General features: G+C 36.4%; 1 protein-coding gene across 1 annotated transcript in view; it reads right to left on the minus strand.

Moving 5' to 3' along the window:
* The window catches only part of LOC106752409, a 68,878-nt gene extending 54,934 nt beyond the window's left edge, over positions 1-13,944 (minus strand). Inside the window, exons 1-2 of the mRNA XM_022778674.1 lie at positions 13,349-13,944; positions 13,155-13,243 (exon numbers count right to left, since the gene is read on the minus strand). Coding sequence (XP_022634395.1) covers positions 13,155-13,243; positions 13,349-13,460 — 201 coding nt within the window. The 5' untranslated portion in view covers positions 13,461-13,944. The remainder of the gene's footprint in view (positions 1-13,154; positions 13,244-13,348) is intronic.
* Positions 13,945-15,684: the final 1,740 nt, after the last annotated feature.

Consider the following 15,684-nt stretch of genomic DNA (forward strand, 5'->3'; position numbering starts at 1 on the left):
GAGGATATTCGGTATAAGTTAATTAGAGTAAATAAATATAGTATAGGTTAATTAGAGTAAATAAATATATATTCCAGGGAAATATTCAATATAAGATATTCAGTATAAGTTAATTACAGTAAATAAATATAGTATAAGTTAATTAGAGTAAATAAATATATATTCTAGGGAAATATTCAATATAAGATATTTATAATTAAGGATATATGCTAGGATAATATATGAGGAATATTTATATATAGGGATATTTATATTAAATGCAAATATATTCTAGGGAAANATTTAGTGAGAGATGGATGGGAAATAATTAGTATAAATAAAGTTAGAGTCTAGGGTTAAGGGTAGGCTTTTGATTTGAGAGTTTTGTAAAGGAGGTTATGCTCCAGGATAATTGACGGAGGTTATGCTTCCACTTATTGGATGACTGAAGGAGGTTATGCTCCCAGTTATTGTTTACTTGTGTTTACCCAAATATTACCATCAATAAAAGATATTCATTCGTTCAATTCCATTCTTTTATTATTCTTTTGCTTGTTTTGAGTGTGTGAGAGATTGTTCTAGTTATGTTCCATACTCACACACGTAACATCATTTCTGATATGATGTAAGTTCATCTTATATTTTGAATGAATGCAAGATGTTTGGTTAATGTTGCTTAAGAAAACTCCACAAAGATTCTCACTGTGACATTAAGATAACCAAGAGGTTACCTAGATGTGAAGGTGCACTTTCAAAGGAGTTTAATTATAGGAGTAGATGATTCAATTGACAAAAGAAAGAAAACAAGATAACCCCGACAACATATATTACAAAAGCAAAAATTGGACAGGAACATATATTAACTTGAAATAAAGAACAAAAGAGGAAGAGAAAGGAAATGGAAGGGGATGGGGAAGGTGGCATGCCACTTGGGGGGATAGACTAACCCAAGATGAGTGGTGGTTGTCACCACTTGAACCAAGGTTCAAGATAAGACCAAGGGGTAGTAGACTCACTCTCAATAAGAGGCACTCACAACCAAAATTGGCTACAATAACTCTACTTCTTCATTCAACAACTCTTTACAAGTGTAGAGGAAGTCCTCTTAAATAGGCAAAGAGAGTGACCTCCTAGCAATAATACAAAGTAAGAGGTCTCCTAGAAAAATAAAAGAGTATCTTTCTAGAAGCCCAGTGATTAGGAGAGGGAGAATATTCTACGCCCATTACAAAATCATCAAAAAGATGTATTCTCTCTCCTCCAAATGCTCATGGTGGCCCCACTGTAAGATGCATATTTCGGTACTTCTAAGATGCTCTCCTTTTCCACTTCTAAGGTGTCTTCTTAGCAAAACTAAGGGTATGGTGAGAACACTCCCTTGGGCTAGGCTCCTCATAAGCCCATCATTCTTCTACAAGGAAGCATCCTCATAAGGTGATGTGCCACTATAAATCCTACAAAACACAACACAAACATGATTTTAAATTTAAGACAAAAACTAAACCAAGTAAAAGAAGGAAGGTGAAGAATCTTCTCTTCTAAACATGTTTATATTTTCCTAAGAACTTTCCAATAGAACTGTTACTCCTTCTGAACCCGAATGCTTGATAAACAAAGTGTGGTCCCCTTGACTTTGTTTATATTTAAGGCTCATCATGACTTTGGTGAATCTCCCAAACCCTACTCTAGGTGACTGTTTCAACCTATATAGTGCTTTCCTCAGCTTGCAAAATGTGTTGGCCTTAATATGCCCTGTATACGTAGATGGTACCTTTATATATATTTCTTCTTCAAGATTCCTATGTAGAAATGCATTTTTCACATCAATTTTATGCAAGTTCCAATAATAGTTTGTGGCAAAGACAAAATTTATTCTGGTCGTGTTCATTTTTGCAATTGGTGCCCAGTCTCCAATTAATGGTTGTGGTTCCATTTTTAAAAGCAATTGGGAGATTTAAATTTTTATCTGTCGATGCAATAGAAGGGAGTCTGTTACCAATAAGATCATCACAATTAGTAGAATTAAGATTTATAGAAATAGACAAATTTACCTCATGTAATGATAGAGGGTTGAACTCTTGAACATGAGTAGATACCCTTTCCGCTTCAGGTATACACCAGAATTTTCCCAAACTTTGTATCACCATGTGGTTTAATAACTAGTCCTATAGATTTAGATATATGACCTATAAAGTTAGGACTTTTATCCACTTCTACTCTCTCTTTCAGCTTTAGTTTCCATACGATTACTCTTTCGAACCTCATTTTCTAATAAAAAAAATAGATTTAGAAATATAAAGGCTCATCATCTTTCTCTTTTAAACTCTCCCCATAAAGATAAGGAGATGATTAAAATAGCTAACTTGCTCATTAAAGATGACATCTCTTGACACAATATTTTTGGAAGGAGGAGTTGAAAATAAGACTTATTATTATTCTCAATGATGAAAAATACATTCTCAAACCTTCTATTTGTAATAATCTAGTTCTCCAAAAAAGAGAAATAGGAAAACTAGGAAACGTAGGAAAAATAAAATAAAATAAAAGATTATGTATCTATTTCCTCTAATTAGGAAGATTCTAAAGATATTATCTCAAATTACAACACTCCCCCTCAAGTTTGTAAATGAGTATCAATCATTCCCAACTTGCCTACAAGATCTTGAAATTTACCCGAAGGAAGCCCTTTTGTGAAAATATCTGCTATTTGAAGTTCTGTAGGAACATGAGTTGTAATCACAGAGCCTTTGTCAAAATTATCTTTGATGAAATGTTTGTCAATTTCAATGTGTTTGGTTATGTCATGTTGTACTGGATTATGGGCTATGCTCATAGCAGACTTATTGTCACAGTGTAGTTGCACCAGGTGCTCCACTTTGACTTTAAGATCATCCAAAATGATTTTCATCCAGAGTCCTTCACACATTCCTTGAGCAAGGGCTCGAAATTCAGCTTCTGCACTAGAACGGGATACTCTATCTTGTTTTTTGCTTCTCCATGTTACCAGAATATCTCCAAGAAATACACAATACCTAGAAGTAGATTTTTTATCAGTAATAGAACTTGCATAGTCAGCATCAGTATATATCTTCATAGTCAATGTGTCTTCCCTTTTGAATAATAGCCCCTTTCTTGGACTTGACTTCAAGTATTGGAGAATTTTTTCAACTGCTTGCATGTGTCTCTCTCTTGGATCATGCATAAATTGGCTCACTACACTAACTGCATAAGCAATGTTTGGTCTTGTGTGTGATAGATAAATCAATTTTCCTACCAATCTTTGATATTGGGTCTTCCCTACAGGAGCACTTTCTTCACTTCTATGAAAGAGTGGAAAAGATTAGGAGAAATATCCCTTGTGTCTTTGCATACACATAGGGTACTTTATTTATAATATAAGATATGGGCTAAAACCCTAAATACAAGATGGGTTGAGCCCAATTAACATAAACACACAACTTAATATCTAACACTCCCCCTCAAGCTGGAGCATATAAATCATATGTTTCAAGCTTGTTACAAAGATAGTCAATTCTAGGTCATCGCAAGGACTTGGTAAATATGTTTGCCAACTGATTACTTGAGTTAACGAACTCAGTCTTGATATCTCCGGATATGATTTTTTCTCTAATAAAATGGCAATCAACTTCAATGTGCTTGGTTCTCTCATGGAAGACAGGGTTAGAGCTAATATGAAGAGCATCTTGATTATCACATATAAGTGTCATGTGAGTGACATCTCCAAATTTCAATTCACTAAGTAATTGTTTAAGCCACACAAGCTCACAAGTAGCTGATGCCATAACTCTATATTCTACTTATGCGCTGGACCTAGTCACAACACTTTGCTTCTTACTTTTCTAAAATATCAGGTTGCCACCAATAGAGACACAATATCTAGAAGTAGACCTCCTATCAGAAGGGGAACCAGTCCAATCAGTATCTGAAATCGTTGTTAGGACCATATAGCAAACCTTTTCCAAGTGATCCTTTAATATACTTCAGTATGTGAACAACTGCATCCCAATGGTCTTCACATGAGGAGTTAAGGAATTGACTCACCACGCTAACTGCGAAGGAAATGTCAGGAAGCGTAACAATCAGATAGTTTAATTTACCAACTAGTCTTCTGTACCGTTCAAGATCTGAGAAAGGCTGCCCCTGATTTGGTAGGAGTTTGGTATTAGGATCCATAGGTATCTCAACAGATTTAGAGTTCATTAACCCTATTTCCTCCAAGGTGTCTAATGCATACTTCCTCTGAGATATGACAATACCAGTATTGGATTGTGCTACTTCAATACCCAAAAAGTACTGGAGTTTGCTAAGATCTTTGGTTTGAAAATGGTGACAAAGGTGTTGTTTCATCTGAGAAATGCCAAGATAGTCCCTTTCTATGAGAACAATGTCATCGACATACACTATTAAGTAGATACATCCAACACTTGAATGGCGATAGAACACTGAATGATCCGCTTCACTGCAAGACATACCAAATTGTTAAACAACACAGCTGAATTTACCAAACCAGGCCTGAGGAGACTGTTTTAGGCCATATAAGGATTTGTGAAGATGACATACCAATCCAGATGACTCCTCCTGAGCAACAAAGCCAGGCGGTTGCTCCATATAAATTTCTTCATGCAAATCACCATTAAGGAAAGCATTTTTGACATCAAGTTGGTAAAGAGGCCATTGTCGAAGAGCAGCCATGGCAATGAATAGGCGAACAAAGGTCATTTTCGCCACTGGAGAAAAAGTATCACCATAATCCAAACCAAAAATCTAAGCGTAGCCTTTGGCAACCAGTCGAGCCTTCAAACGATCAATTGTACAATCAGGGCCAACTTTGATAGCATACACCCACCCGCAACCAACAACAAACTTCCCAGATGGTAATTGGACAAGCTCCCAAGTTCCACTTTTCTGTAAAGCACTCAATTCATCCAGCATGGCTTGACGCCAACTAAGATGAGTTAAGGTATCACCCACAGACTTGGGAATTGACACAGAAGAAATGGATGAGAGACATGTGTAAAAAGATGGAGATAATTTGTGGTAACTAAGAACAGTATAATGGGGGGAAGGGTTACGAGTAGAGCGTATACCTTTACGGAGGGCAATAGGCAGGTTAGACTCGTTTGCTGGAGCTAGAGGAGACACAAGAGGCGGCACAGGAGGTGAGTCATGAGGGAGACGATTACGGCAACTATAAACCTGATGGGGTGGAGTTGAAGGACGATCCCGTGGGGAATGAGAGTTTAAAGAAGGAGAAGGATCACAGACAATAGGAATATCAACAGTAGCAGGTGGAGGTACAGAACTAGAAGATAAATGTGAAAAATAAAACGAAGATTCATCAAAAGTGACATCAGCGGAGATAAAATGACAATTGAGGGAAAGGAAAAAACACTTATAGCCCTTTTGTGACCGTGAAAATCCTAAGAAGACACATTTGTGAGATCTAGGAGATAACTTATCAAGACCAAGACTAAAATCATGAACGAAACATGTAGACCCCAAAACTCTAAGAGGTAATGGATGTAAAGGGTCTTGAGGAAATAAAGCAGAATGAGGGATTTTTTTATCTAGGACAGAAGACGGTGTGCGATTTATGAGATAACATGCAGTGAGAACTGCATCACTCCAAAAACGCGAGGATACTTGGCCATGGATTAGAAGTGTACGAGTTGTTTCAATAAAGTGTCTATTCTTGCGCTCAGCCATCCCATTTTGTTGAGGAGTATAAGCACATGAGGTCTGGTGAAGAATACCATGAGAAGGCATAAAATGTTTAAATGGTTGAGAAAGGTACTCACGGCCATTATCATTGCGTAAAGTTCGAATAGAAACCCCAAAACTGTGTTTTTATTTGGGTTAAATATGCTTTTCATCCCTTAAGTATCACTGATTTTTGGTTTTAGTCTTTACTCAAAACATTGATAGCTTTTAGTCCTTGTAGTATTGAAACATGTAATATTAATCCTTAAAAATGGATGGCGTCAACTTTTTATTGACCTGGCAAACGGCGAGACCATCTTCCATTTTAATTATCTGCCACGTTGCTTGTTTAATTTGTGAAATGAGATTAAGTGATTTCTCTTTTCCCCTTTCAAGTTCATATCTGTGAATTGTTGTGTCTGTTTGTTGGCCTGAAACCCCAAATACCCACCCCCAAGAACACAACTTGCTTCTTCTTTTCCTCTTATCCTGAAGAGGATTTGGTGTCTCGGATTTCCCTCTAACACAGTAAGAAGAAGGAAGAAAGGGGTGAAGAAGGAGGTCGTGATTGAGGAAGAGGATGACCCATCAGCGGCTGGCGGTGGCTAGTTTGGCCGACAGTGAAGGACGTCGATGCGATGTTCGGCGACGACCAGCGGCGCTGGTGGTGCCCTAATTCGTGGCGGCCGGGATTGCTCGCGCCTGAAGGAGCACGATGCTTCTCACCCGCGCGAGGAAGAGAGGGGAGAGAATCTGGTGCCGTGGCCGATGACGACTCCGGCGGCGAGCAGCGTCACCGGCACGGCCTTGGCTCAACGGCTTGTGGTCGTCTTGTTGGGACTCTATGATGTCTTGACCCACTTCCAAACCATCAAAAGTGGCGAATGGTGGGGACAGACGAGTGGGAGAAATGAAAGACTGAAATTTTAGGACTTGTCGCTAAGATTGGGTGGTTTTTGGAAAATGGATCTCTGAAGGAAGTTGTAGGTGCGTGAAATAGAAGAGTGGGTAAGGGAAAGGTTTATGTTCTGTTGCAGACAGAGGAGGAAAAAGAAGTTGTTGCAGCCATGTAGTGTGTGAGAGAGAAAAAGGGAAAAAGTTTTCCAGTTTCATCTGGAGATTTGTTCATTTTCCAGTTTCAGAAAAAATGACAAATGGGTATGAGTTTGTGTGAGAAGGGTTTCTTTTCTTCTATTGATTTTGACTAGAAGTTTGGATACATTGCTTGTTGAAAGAAGGATTGTGNGTTTGTGGAGGTAGNTTTCANTCAGTTGCTNTTCTTGGTGCTTTTTGTAGAGATGTAGTTGTTGTTTGTTATGCGGCTGAGTGAAAATGTTGATTTTCTGGAAAATGTAGCAACTGAGATGACAAAGACGAACCCAGCTTTGCCCCCAACTGAGATGATAAGGAAGAACCTCGCATTCGTAATCTGATTTCAATCAATTACTTAATCTCATTCTACAGATTAAACAACCAACGTGGCAGATAATTAAGACAAAAGTTAGCCTCGCCATTTGCCAGGTCAACAAAAAGTTAACGCCGTCAATTTTTAAGGATTAATATTACATGTTTCAATACTATGAGGACTAAAAGCCATCAATGTTTTGAATAGGGACTAAAACCAAAAATCAGTGATACTTCAGGGACGAAAAACATATTTAACCCTTTTTATTTCATTGAAAAATGACTGGAAAATTAGAGAACAACTCAGAACGATTCTTCATTAAAAACAACCAAGTACATCTGGAATAGTCATCAATAAAAGTAACAAAATACTGAAATCCTAAAGTGGACTTAACACGACTAGGTTCCCAAATATCAGAATGAACTAATGAAAAAGGGGACGACGCTTGTTGTGAAATGCTACGACGAAAGGAACTACGAGTATGTTTTCCTAACTGACAAGACTCACATGACAAACTTGACAACTTCGACAAACTCAGAACAAGTCGCTGCAGTTTGGCAAGGCTGGGATGACCTAACTAAGCATGAAGAAGGGATGGTGACTCCATGATTACGCCAACATGTGGAGAACGGCGGAGAATATATAGGCCATGAGACTCACATCTTGTGCCAATCATGTGTTTCGAACTCCGATCCTGCAAACATACAGAATCTTTGGTAAATTAAATAACACAATTAAGGGAACGAGTTAGATGACTTATGGACAATAAGTTGAAGGGAGACCCAGGGACATAAAGTACATGATCAATGGATATGGACGGAAAAATATGAACAGTACCAATACCATGAGATGAGACTCTAGACCCATCAGCCATTGTTACTAAGGGTAAATTATTCGGACATGACAAGGAAGAAAACAAGGACTTGTTATCAGTTATATGATCGGTGGCGCCTGAGTCAAGGACCCAAGATCCGAGGGAGTGAGTCAGACCAACAAAAGGTGTACCTGTGCATGCAACAGATGCAGATGTAGTAGAACTAGAGCGCTGACGATCCTCATACCATTTGAGAAATTCATTGAAGACTGCAGGGTTGTCTACAGTATTTGATGAAGTAGGATGGTCTGCAAACAGTGATCGGGGAGGTTGAGGAGGTGGATCAAAATTAGCCATTGCTAAAGATCGAGGAGGACGTCCATGAAGCGCATAACATCTATCAATTTTGTGGCCTAGCTTGCCACAGTGGTCACATTTTGGTCGTCCTTTACCTGGCTTGCGAGATCGACTTCGATCATCACGTTCGTCAACCATAACTGAGGAATCATCAATATAAGGAGATGTCTCAATGACTGGTTTGCTCGAAATACACAAAAGAGCATAACAAGTAGTAGTAAAGTTGGGTATGACAGGAGAACCCAAAATATGATCACGAACATGGGAGGAATCATCAGAGAGTCCGTATAATGCCAACAACATGAAGAACTTCGATCGTTGTTCCAGTTCTTCATCAGAGAGTCCGTATAATGACAAACACCCTAAAAATCCAACATGCTTCGATTGACACAATGGCCACAGATCCAGAAAGAGGGCGAGGAGGCGATCACGGCGGTTTTGGTCGGCGGTGGAACCCTCCAGCACGTGCGGCGGGAAGCAGTGGATCTGGCGACTTTGGTGGCAGCGCGTGGAGGCGCATGGGTGGTCCGTTCGCCGCGATCTTTGCACCACGCTGGTCATCCGGTCGAGACGATTCGGATGAAGTGGTTGTCGGTCTTTTCTGGAACTCTAGCGGCGGCGATGAGTACCGGAGACCATGGAATAGGCTAGAACAGAACCTAAGCTCTAGATACCATATGAAATAGTGGAAAAGATTAGGAGAAATCTCCCTTTTGTGTCTTTGCATACACATAAGGTAGTTTATTTATAATGTAAGATATGGGCTAAAACCCTAAATACAAGATGGGCTGAGCGCAATTAACATAAACACACAACTTAATATCTAACAGTATGTATGTGTGAGTGTGTTTGTGTGTGTACCAATATATAGAATTAAAAACAATTGGAATTAAATTTGAAACTTCCTAAAATGTATCAACACGTACAATAGGCAATGTCAAGCCTAGTGTGAGACAAGTAGATCAATTACTTGACCAACCTTTGATAAGAATTTTTGTCCATAGTCATGTCTTCAATTGATTCACCAAGATTTTTGTTTTGTTCTATAGGTTTCTCCATTGCTTTGAATCCTAATTTACCAATTTCAACTAATAATTCTAGAGCATATATTTTTGTTGAGAGATGAAAATACCATGATGGAAATAAGCCACTTCAATGCCCTAGAATTTATTTCAAATTCTATTATCAAATATTTTAAAGGCTTCCATTCCTACCTGATCATTTCCTATTACAACTATATCATCTACATAGACAGTTAGTGTAGTAACTCCTGTTGAAGCTAAATGTTGGATAAACAGTGTATGGTCACCTTGGCATTGCTTGTACCCCCCATGGTCTTCATTATAGTAGTAAACCTCCCAAATTGTGTTCTTGGAGATTGTTTCCCTATGGTCTTCATTATAGTAGTAAACCTCCCAAATCGTGTTCTTGGAGATTGTTTCAATCCATAGAGTGTCTTCCTTAGTTTACACACCTTCCTTTCCTCAACTTTAAATCCAAGTGGGACCTCCATTTAAATTTCTTTCTCAAGATTTTCATGCAAAAAGGAATTTTTGACATCAAATTGTTGCAAACTTCATTCATAGTTAGTTCCATTACAAAAGTGAACACAATTATAGGAATTTTGCCTTTGGCAACTATTAGGATATTTATCCTATTTATCATGATTATATTGTGTCTAGGGTTACTCTAATTATCATGTTTATATTGTGTCTAGGGTTACTCTAATTATCATGATTATATTGTGTCTAGGGTTACTCTAATTATCATTATTATATTGTGTCTAGGGTTACTCTAATTATCATGATTATATTGTGTCTAGGTTACTCTAATTATCATGATTATATTGTGTCTAGGTTACTCTAATTATCATGATTATATTGTGTCTAGGTTACTCTAATTATCATGTTTATATTGTGTCTAGGTTACTCTAATCTCATGTACTCTTGTATCAATTTATTATTATAAATAGAAGATTATGAGAGGGATCAATCAAGCCCTCTAGAATTATTTTACAGTTTAATTCTCAAGTGCAAGAAACCATGATTGGAACTTGTAGAAATTTGATGTGAAAAATGCATTCCTACATAGGGATCTTGAAGAAGAAAAATGCACATATACCGGTTGAAAAAGTCTCCTACAACATGATTTGGGATATTCAGCAAAGTCATGATAAGTCTTAAATGCAAACAGAGAAAAAGGCACCACATATTTATCAAGCATTCTAATTCATGTGGAGTGACATTTCTATTGGTCTATGTGCATGATATTATTGTACTGGAAATGATGAAAAGGAGCAACAAAGGTTGAGTCACTTAGCCAAAGAGTTTGAAATTAAGACACTAGGAAAGTTAAAAAATCTTTTCAGAATTGAAGTAACCAATTCCAAGAAAGGGATCTTCTGTTAGGAATAAAAGAGGGAACTAACCTAATATTGAACGGTAAGGCACGGGGGAAGTAAGGCCGAATGGTAGCAGGAAGGAAGGAGGGAAGTAGAGGCTGAACAGTAGCCAAAAGGGAGTAGGGAAGTGAGGCCAAACGGTAGCAAGAAGGAAGGAGGGAAGCGAGGCCAAACAGTCCGAACGATAAGGCAAGGGGAAAGCGAGGCCGAACAGTGTAAGGGAGGAGAAGATAGGCCGAAGGGTGTAAGAGAGGGAAAGCTAGGCCGAACGATGTAAGAGAAGAGAAGCTAGGCCGAAGGTGTAAGACAGGAGAAGCTAGGCCGAACGGTGTAGGAGATGAGAAGCCAAACGGTAAGGTGGGGGGAGTGAGGCCGAATGGTGGAGACTGATTGTTTTACCAATTAGGAAGAGGCACGAGAATGAGATACTATAAATAGTCTTCTTGTAACTCTATTCAATTAGGTTATTTCTTTTGAGTATAGACTGGGCATATTTGCTAGTGGAGGAAGATTAGGCTTCCTTGGGGGGAGGGATACTTACATGTATTTTCTTCTTTTTCATACATTGCAGAGTTAATAAAACACATACATACACTTTCATCTTTTGCTGTTTAAGTGTTGGGTAAGAAGAGAGGATCGAATTAGGTTATTTGCATAAAGTAACCTAACATCTTCATATCTCAACAAAAGTACATGAATGACCTACAAACCAACAAGTACACCTATTGATCCAGATACAAAGTTGGGAACTACATAGGATGACGTTGCTTATGACTAGAGACTTGTAGGAAGGCTTATTTATCTATCTCATATTGGACCAAATATTGCTTTTTTAGTCAATCTAGTCAGTTAATTTATGATAAACCAAAGGAAGCACATTTACAAGATGCTCTTAGAATTGTTCAGTATTTGAAATGGACACCAAAAAGAGGAATTTTGTTTAAAAGAAACGAGAATGCCAACCTTGAGATGTATATTGATGTTGATTATGCGTGTGTGTTCACTTACGAATAGAAGGTCAACACTGCATCTTCTTTGGTGGAAACCTAGTAACTTCAAAGATTAAAAACAAAGTGTGGTAGCTAGATTTAGTGCCAAAGCAAAACTTTGAGTAGGTACTCGTGGGATATGTGAATTTTATGGTTGAAGATTATAGTAGAAGACTTAAAGATAAAGTGGAATGAACAATAAATTTGCAATCAACAAAGCTCACAACCCAGTACAACATGATAGAACTAAACATATCTAAGTAGACACACATTTTATCAAAGAAAAGCTTGATGGTAGCTTGATTTGAATTCCTTATGTGTGATCTCAAGGATAGCTTGTAGACATACTCACCAAGAGGCTAAACAACTGTAACTTTGAAATAATTTATCCAAATTGGGAATAGAAAACACTTATTCAGCACCTCGACAGAGAGTGTCTAGATATTTTAGGAAGTTATAGATTTTAATTCTATCAGATTTAATTATGTATATTGGTTGTATATTGATTTTATTACTAGCAGATCATTCCTTCAATCTCAGGGATTTGTTTCCTAGAATAGATTGTGCAAGTTTCCTAAATTATCCAATCAATGTACCGCTATATATCAAATGTATATAATCATAATGAATAAGAGAAAAATTATTTTCTTCTAATCTTGAGAGCTTTTAAATTCCGTATCAAATTCAGCTAACTAATTTTTTTTATCGGTTTGGCTTGGTTTGGGCTTGATGGAAATTTTATACGAGATAAACAAAATTGAATCAAGTAATTTTGATTTAGATTCTATTCAATCAATTTTGATTTAGATTCTATTCTCCTCTGAGCTAAAAAAGAAAAACTATTTCTGAGGATTCCGTGTAATTTAAAAAAGAAAACTGGTACTCAGCCTACTATAGTCATTTTAGTCTCAAATTATAATAATGAGTCATTTTAGTCCTAAAATGGCAAAAAAGAACGATTTTGGAAACTGCTATTAATTAGTCCATAATAACAGTAAGACCCATCAATTTTTCATTTGGATAAACACGGAATTTGTATGGATTAATCATCCCAAGAAGTAATGACTAAACATAACCTATGAAGACCTTAAGTTACACGGTAAGCATTCTCCCCTAGCATAGTTTATTCCATACTCAAATTGACAACCAAGAATTGAAGCCTAGTTAAGACACATCAACTTAATACTTAAAGCTTTGGAAGTTCTGAGTCACTTTAATCCCTAAGTTTAGTTCCCACTAATCAATTTCATCCCTCATTTTACTTGAAAAACACATTGACTATGGTCACCAAATTCAGAGAATAAATTAACTGATCGGAAATGTTCGGGGACAAGTGGTGCCAATTTTATGAAACTAAATTTGCTTCACAAAACTACCAGCTTCACCAGCAGGGCCTAATTCTAGACTCGTTTTACTTGTGCATTGTGATTCTGAGGAACCAAAGTCAAAAAGAGCAAAACAAATTAGTGAAAGTGACAATCGACAAACCATGATCTCCAATTTGCCAACTTTGGCGGTGGTGACACTGAGCATGGGTGGAAATCCAAGGCTGGAATGCAACGCATCCCCATCCAACTCTGAACGAAAAACTCAAAATTCAAAATCGACACCAATTCCAATCATCACAAACCCTAATTCAGAATTGAGAAAAAGAAAAAAGAGAAATTGAATTTAGAATGGACCTAGATTTGAAAGCTGAGCAGTGCGACCCTGCAACTTGAACTGGTCTCGGGAGAACGATTTGAGCCAATACTTGAGAGTGTACTCCAAAGCTTTTGCCATGATCGACTCCATGTCTGAGAACGTCGGAAAAGCCCCGAACGAGAAGCTTCAAAAAAATATTCTTCGAGAATTTAATTATAGCAGAATCGACATGACAATGTGGCCATTGCATAGATCGCGATGCAGTGTAGTGTGCAATGAAAATGGGAAAACGAGAAAGACATTGATTAAATGGGTTTGGGTCGGAGCATTCGGGTCGGAGAGAATTTGGATTTTCTTTCTGGTTATTTTTTTAGAGACAATGAAAAGATGCGGGTTGATGCGGCCAAACCACGTGCCGGAAGATTGTGAGTACAATTTGCAGTGATGAGGGAGAAGGAGATGGGTGTGGCACGTGCGAGTGGGAGTTAGTTAAATTCTAGCGGGACATGAGAGATAGTTTTTATTAAAAGCGGTCAAAAGCCACGATTCGGTGGGCCCTTCGAAAGTTAGTTATGACCTATTAAAATCCAAATATCATATGTTGAATCACTTAACTTATATTGAATTGTTATTAAAAATTATTTTTTATCTACGACTCCACAAAAGGCTTTTTTACACTCTCGATCTTCTATTCGAGATAATATTACTCGGTTTCTAAATATTTTAAAATGTTAACAGGTGTAGATCTTGTCCAATCTCAGAGGAAGTGTGTTAAAAAAACACTTCGCCCTCAGGTGTAATAATAAAAATCATAACAAATATGTTATTAATTAGTGTTATTTTCTTCAATAATTTGTTTAGGGTTATTTAATTCATTTTATGCTTTAACATTTGTTAATTATGATGGATTGTTATTAGCTTTGACTAAGATGTTCTTCGGACATAATACTATTTCTTGGAATTCAAGATAAAAAATGATTAAAAAACAAAAAAAAAAATACAAACAGACATATAACATATCTTTAAGGATAAAGTATTAATAAAAAAGATTAAACTGTATCAAATTTTCAAAAATTGAAACCTAATTAAAACTAAAAAAAATTGGAAACCAATTTCAAATATTTTATAAAGGGATCAAATGAGTATGTAAATCTAATGGTCAATTTTACATAGATTTTTTTAAGAAATTTGACGTAAATAGTATTTAAAACAATAATCTATGCTTCTATGGTAGACTGTGAAATAATAATTTGTGTAGAAAAACTCAGATATTACACCTCCATCCAAAGTAAAAATCGATGATTGATTTTGTACCATTTAAATTAGAAATTCAAGTATACATTTAGTAATAGTAGGAAATTTTACATCATGAATGTCATAATTAGTGGTTCCTTTTAAATACTTAAACAACCTTTCTAATGTAATCTAATGAGAATATCAGGATTATGTGTATATTTCCCTAGTCTACCAATTGCATATGCATTATTAGGTATAGAAAAAATTGTCAAATATAATAAGAAATCAATAATTTTGTTTATAAGAAGAAATGACTTCACCTAACTATTTTCTTTTTCAATTTAATAAATGAGTCATGAGTAGGGTTGGCAAAAAAATCCACGTCCGCGGATGTCCGTAGATAAAATCTGCGATGGATAGTTGATACCCGCGGATATTTACTACCTGAAACTCGTGGACAGCAGATATTTTAATACCTGATTATAAACGGGTCGGATGCGGGTATTATACTATTTGTACCCGCGGATATCCGCTACCCGCAAAAAATAAAAATAAAAATTTAATTTTTATTTTATTAAGTTAAATATAATTAAAATTAACATTAATTTATATTTTACAAGGTTAAATTTAATTAAAATTATACTATATGAAATACCGATCGAAATTAATTGTCATTTATTGACAATTAACAGGTATTAATAGGTTGGATTGCCTTACTCTTTACAAAATATACGATATTGATTATTGATTATTGGGTTTGATTGTCTAAAAATATATTGCATTAATTAATAAGTCAAATTGTCTTACTCCTTACAAAATATACGATATTAATTATTTATTATTGAATTTGATTGCCTACAAATATAATACACTAATGGTTAATCAATGGGCTTGCCTACAGGCTCTATAAATATACAATTGATATCTAGGTACAATCTTCCTCTTCTATCCTAATAAAATTCAGACCTTTTTATATCTTGAGTGTCAGAGTGTCTTCTACACGTCAACAATCCATCGGAGTGGATGACATTCTCAAGAAGGATTGAAGATCAAAAGAGAACAAAGCAAAGAAGGACGACTGACCATCGGACCAATTCAACATAAACAAAAATTAAATTTTAATTTATATTTAATTTAA

The sequence above is a fragment of the Vigna radiata genome, chromosome 2 (genome assembly GCF_000741045.1).
Source record: "Vigna radiata var. radiata cultivar VC1973A chromosome 2, Vradiata_ver6, whole genome shotgun sequence".
Classification (NCBI taxonomy): Eukaryota; Viridiplantae; Streptophyta; class Magnoliopsida; order Fabales; family Fabaceae; genus Vigna; species Vigna radiata.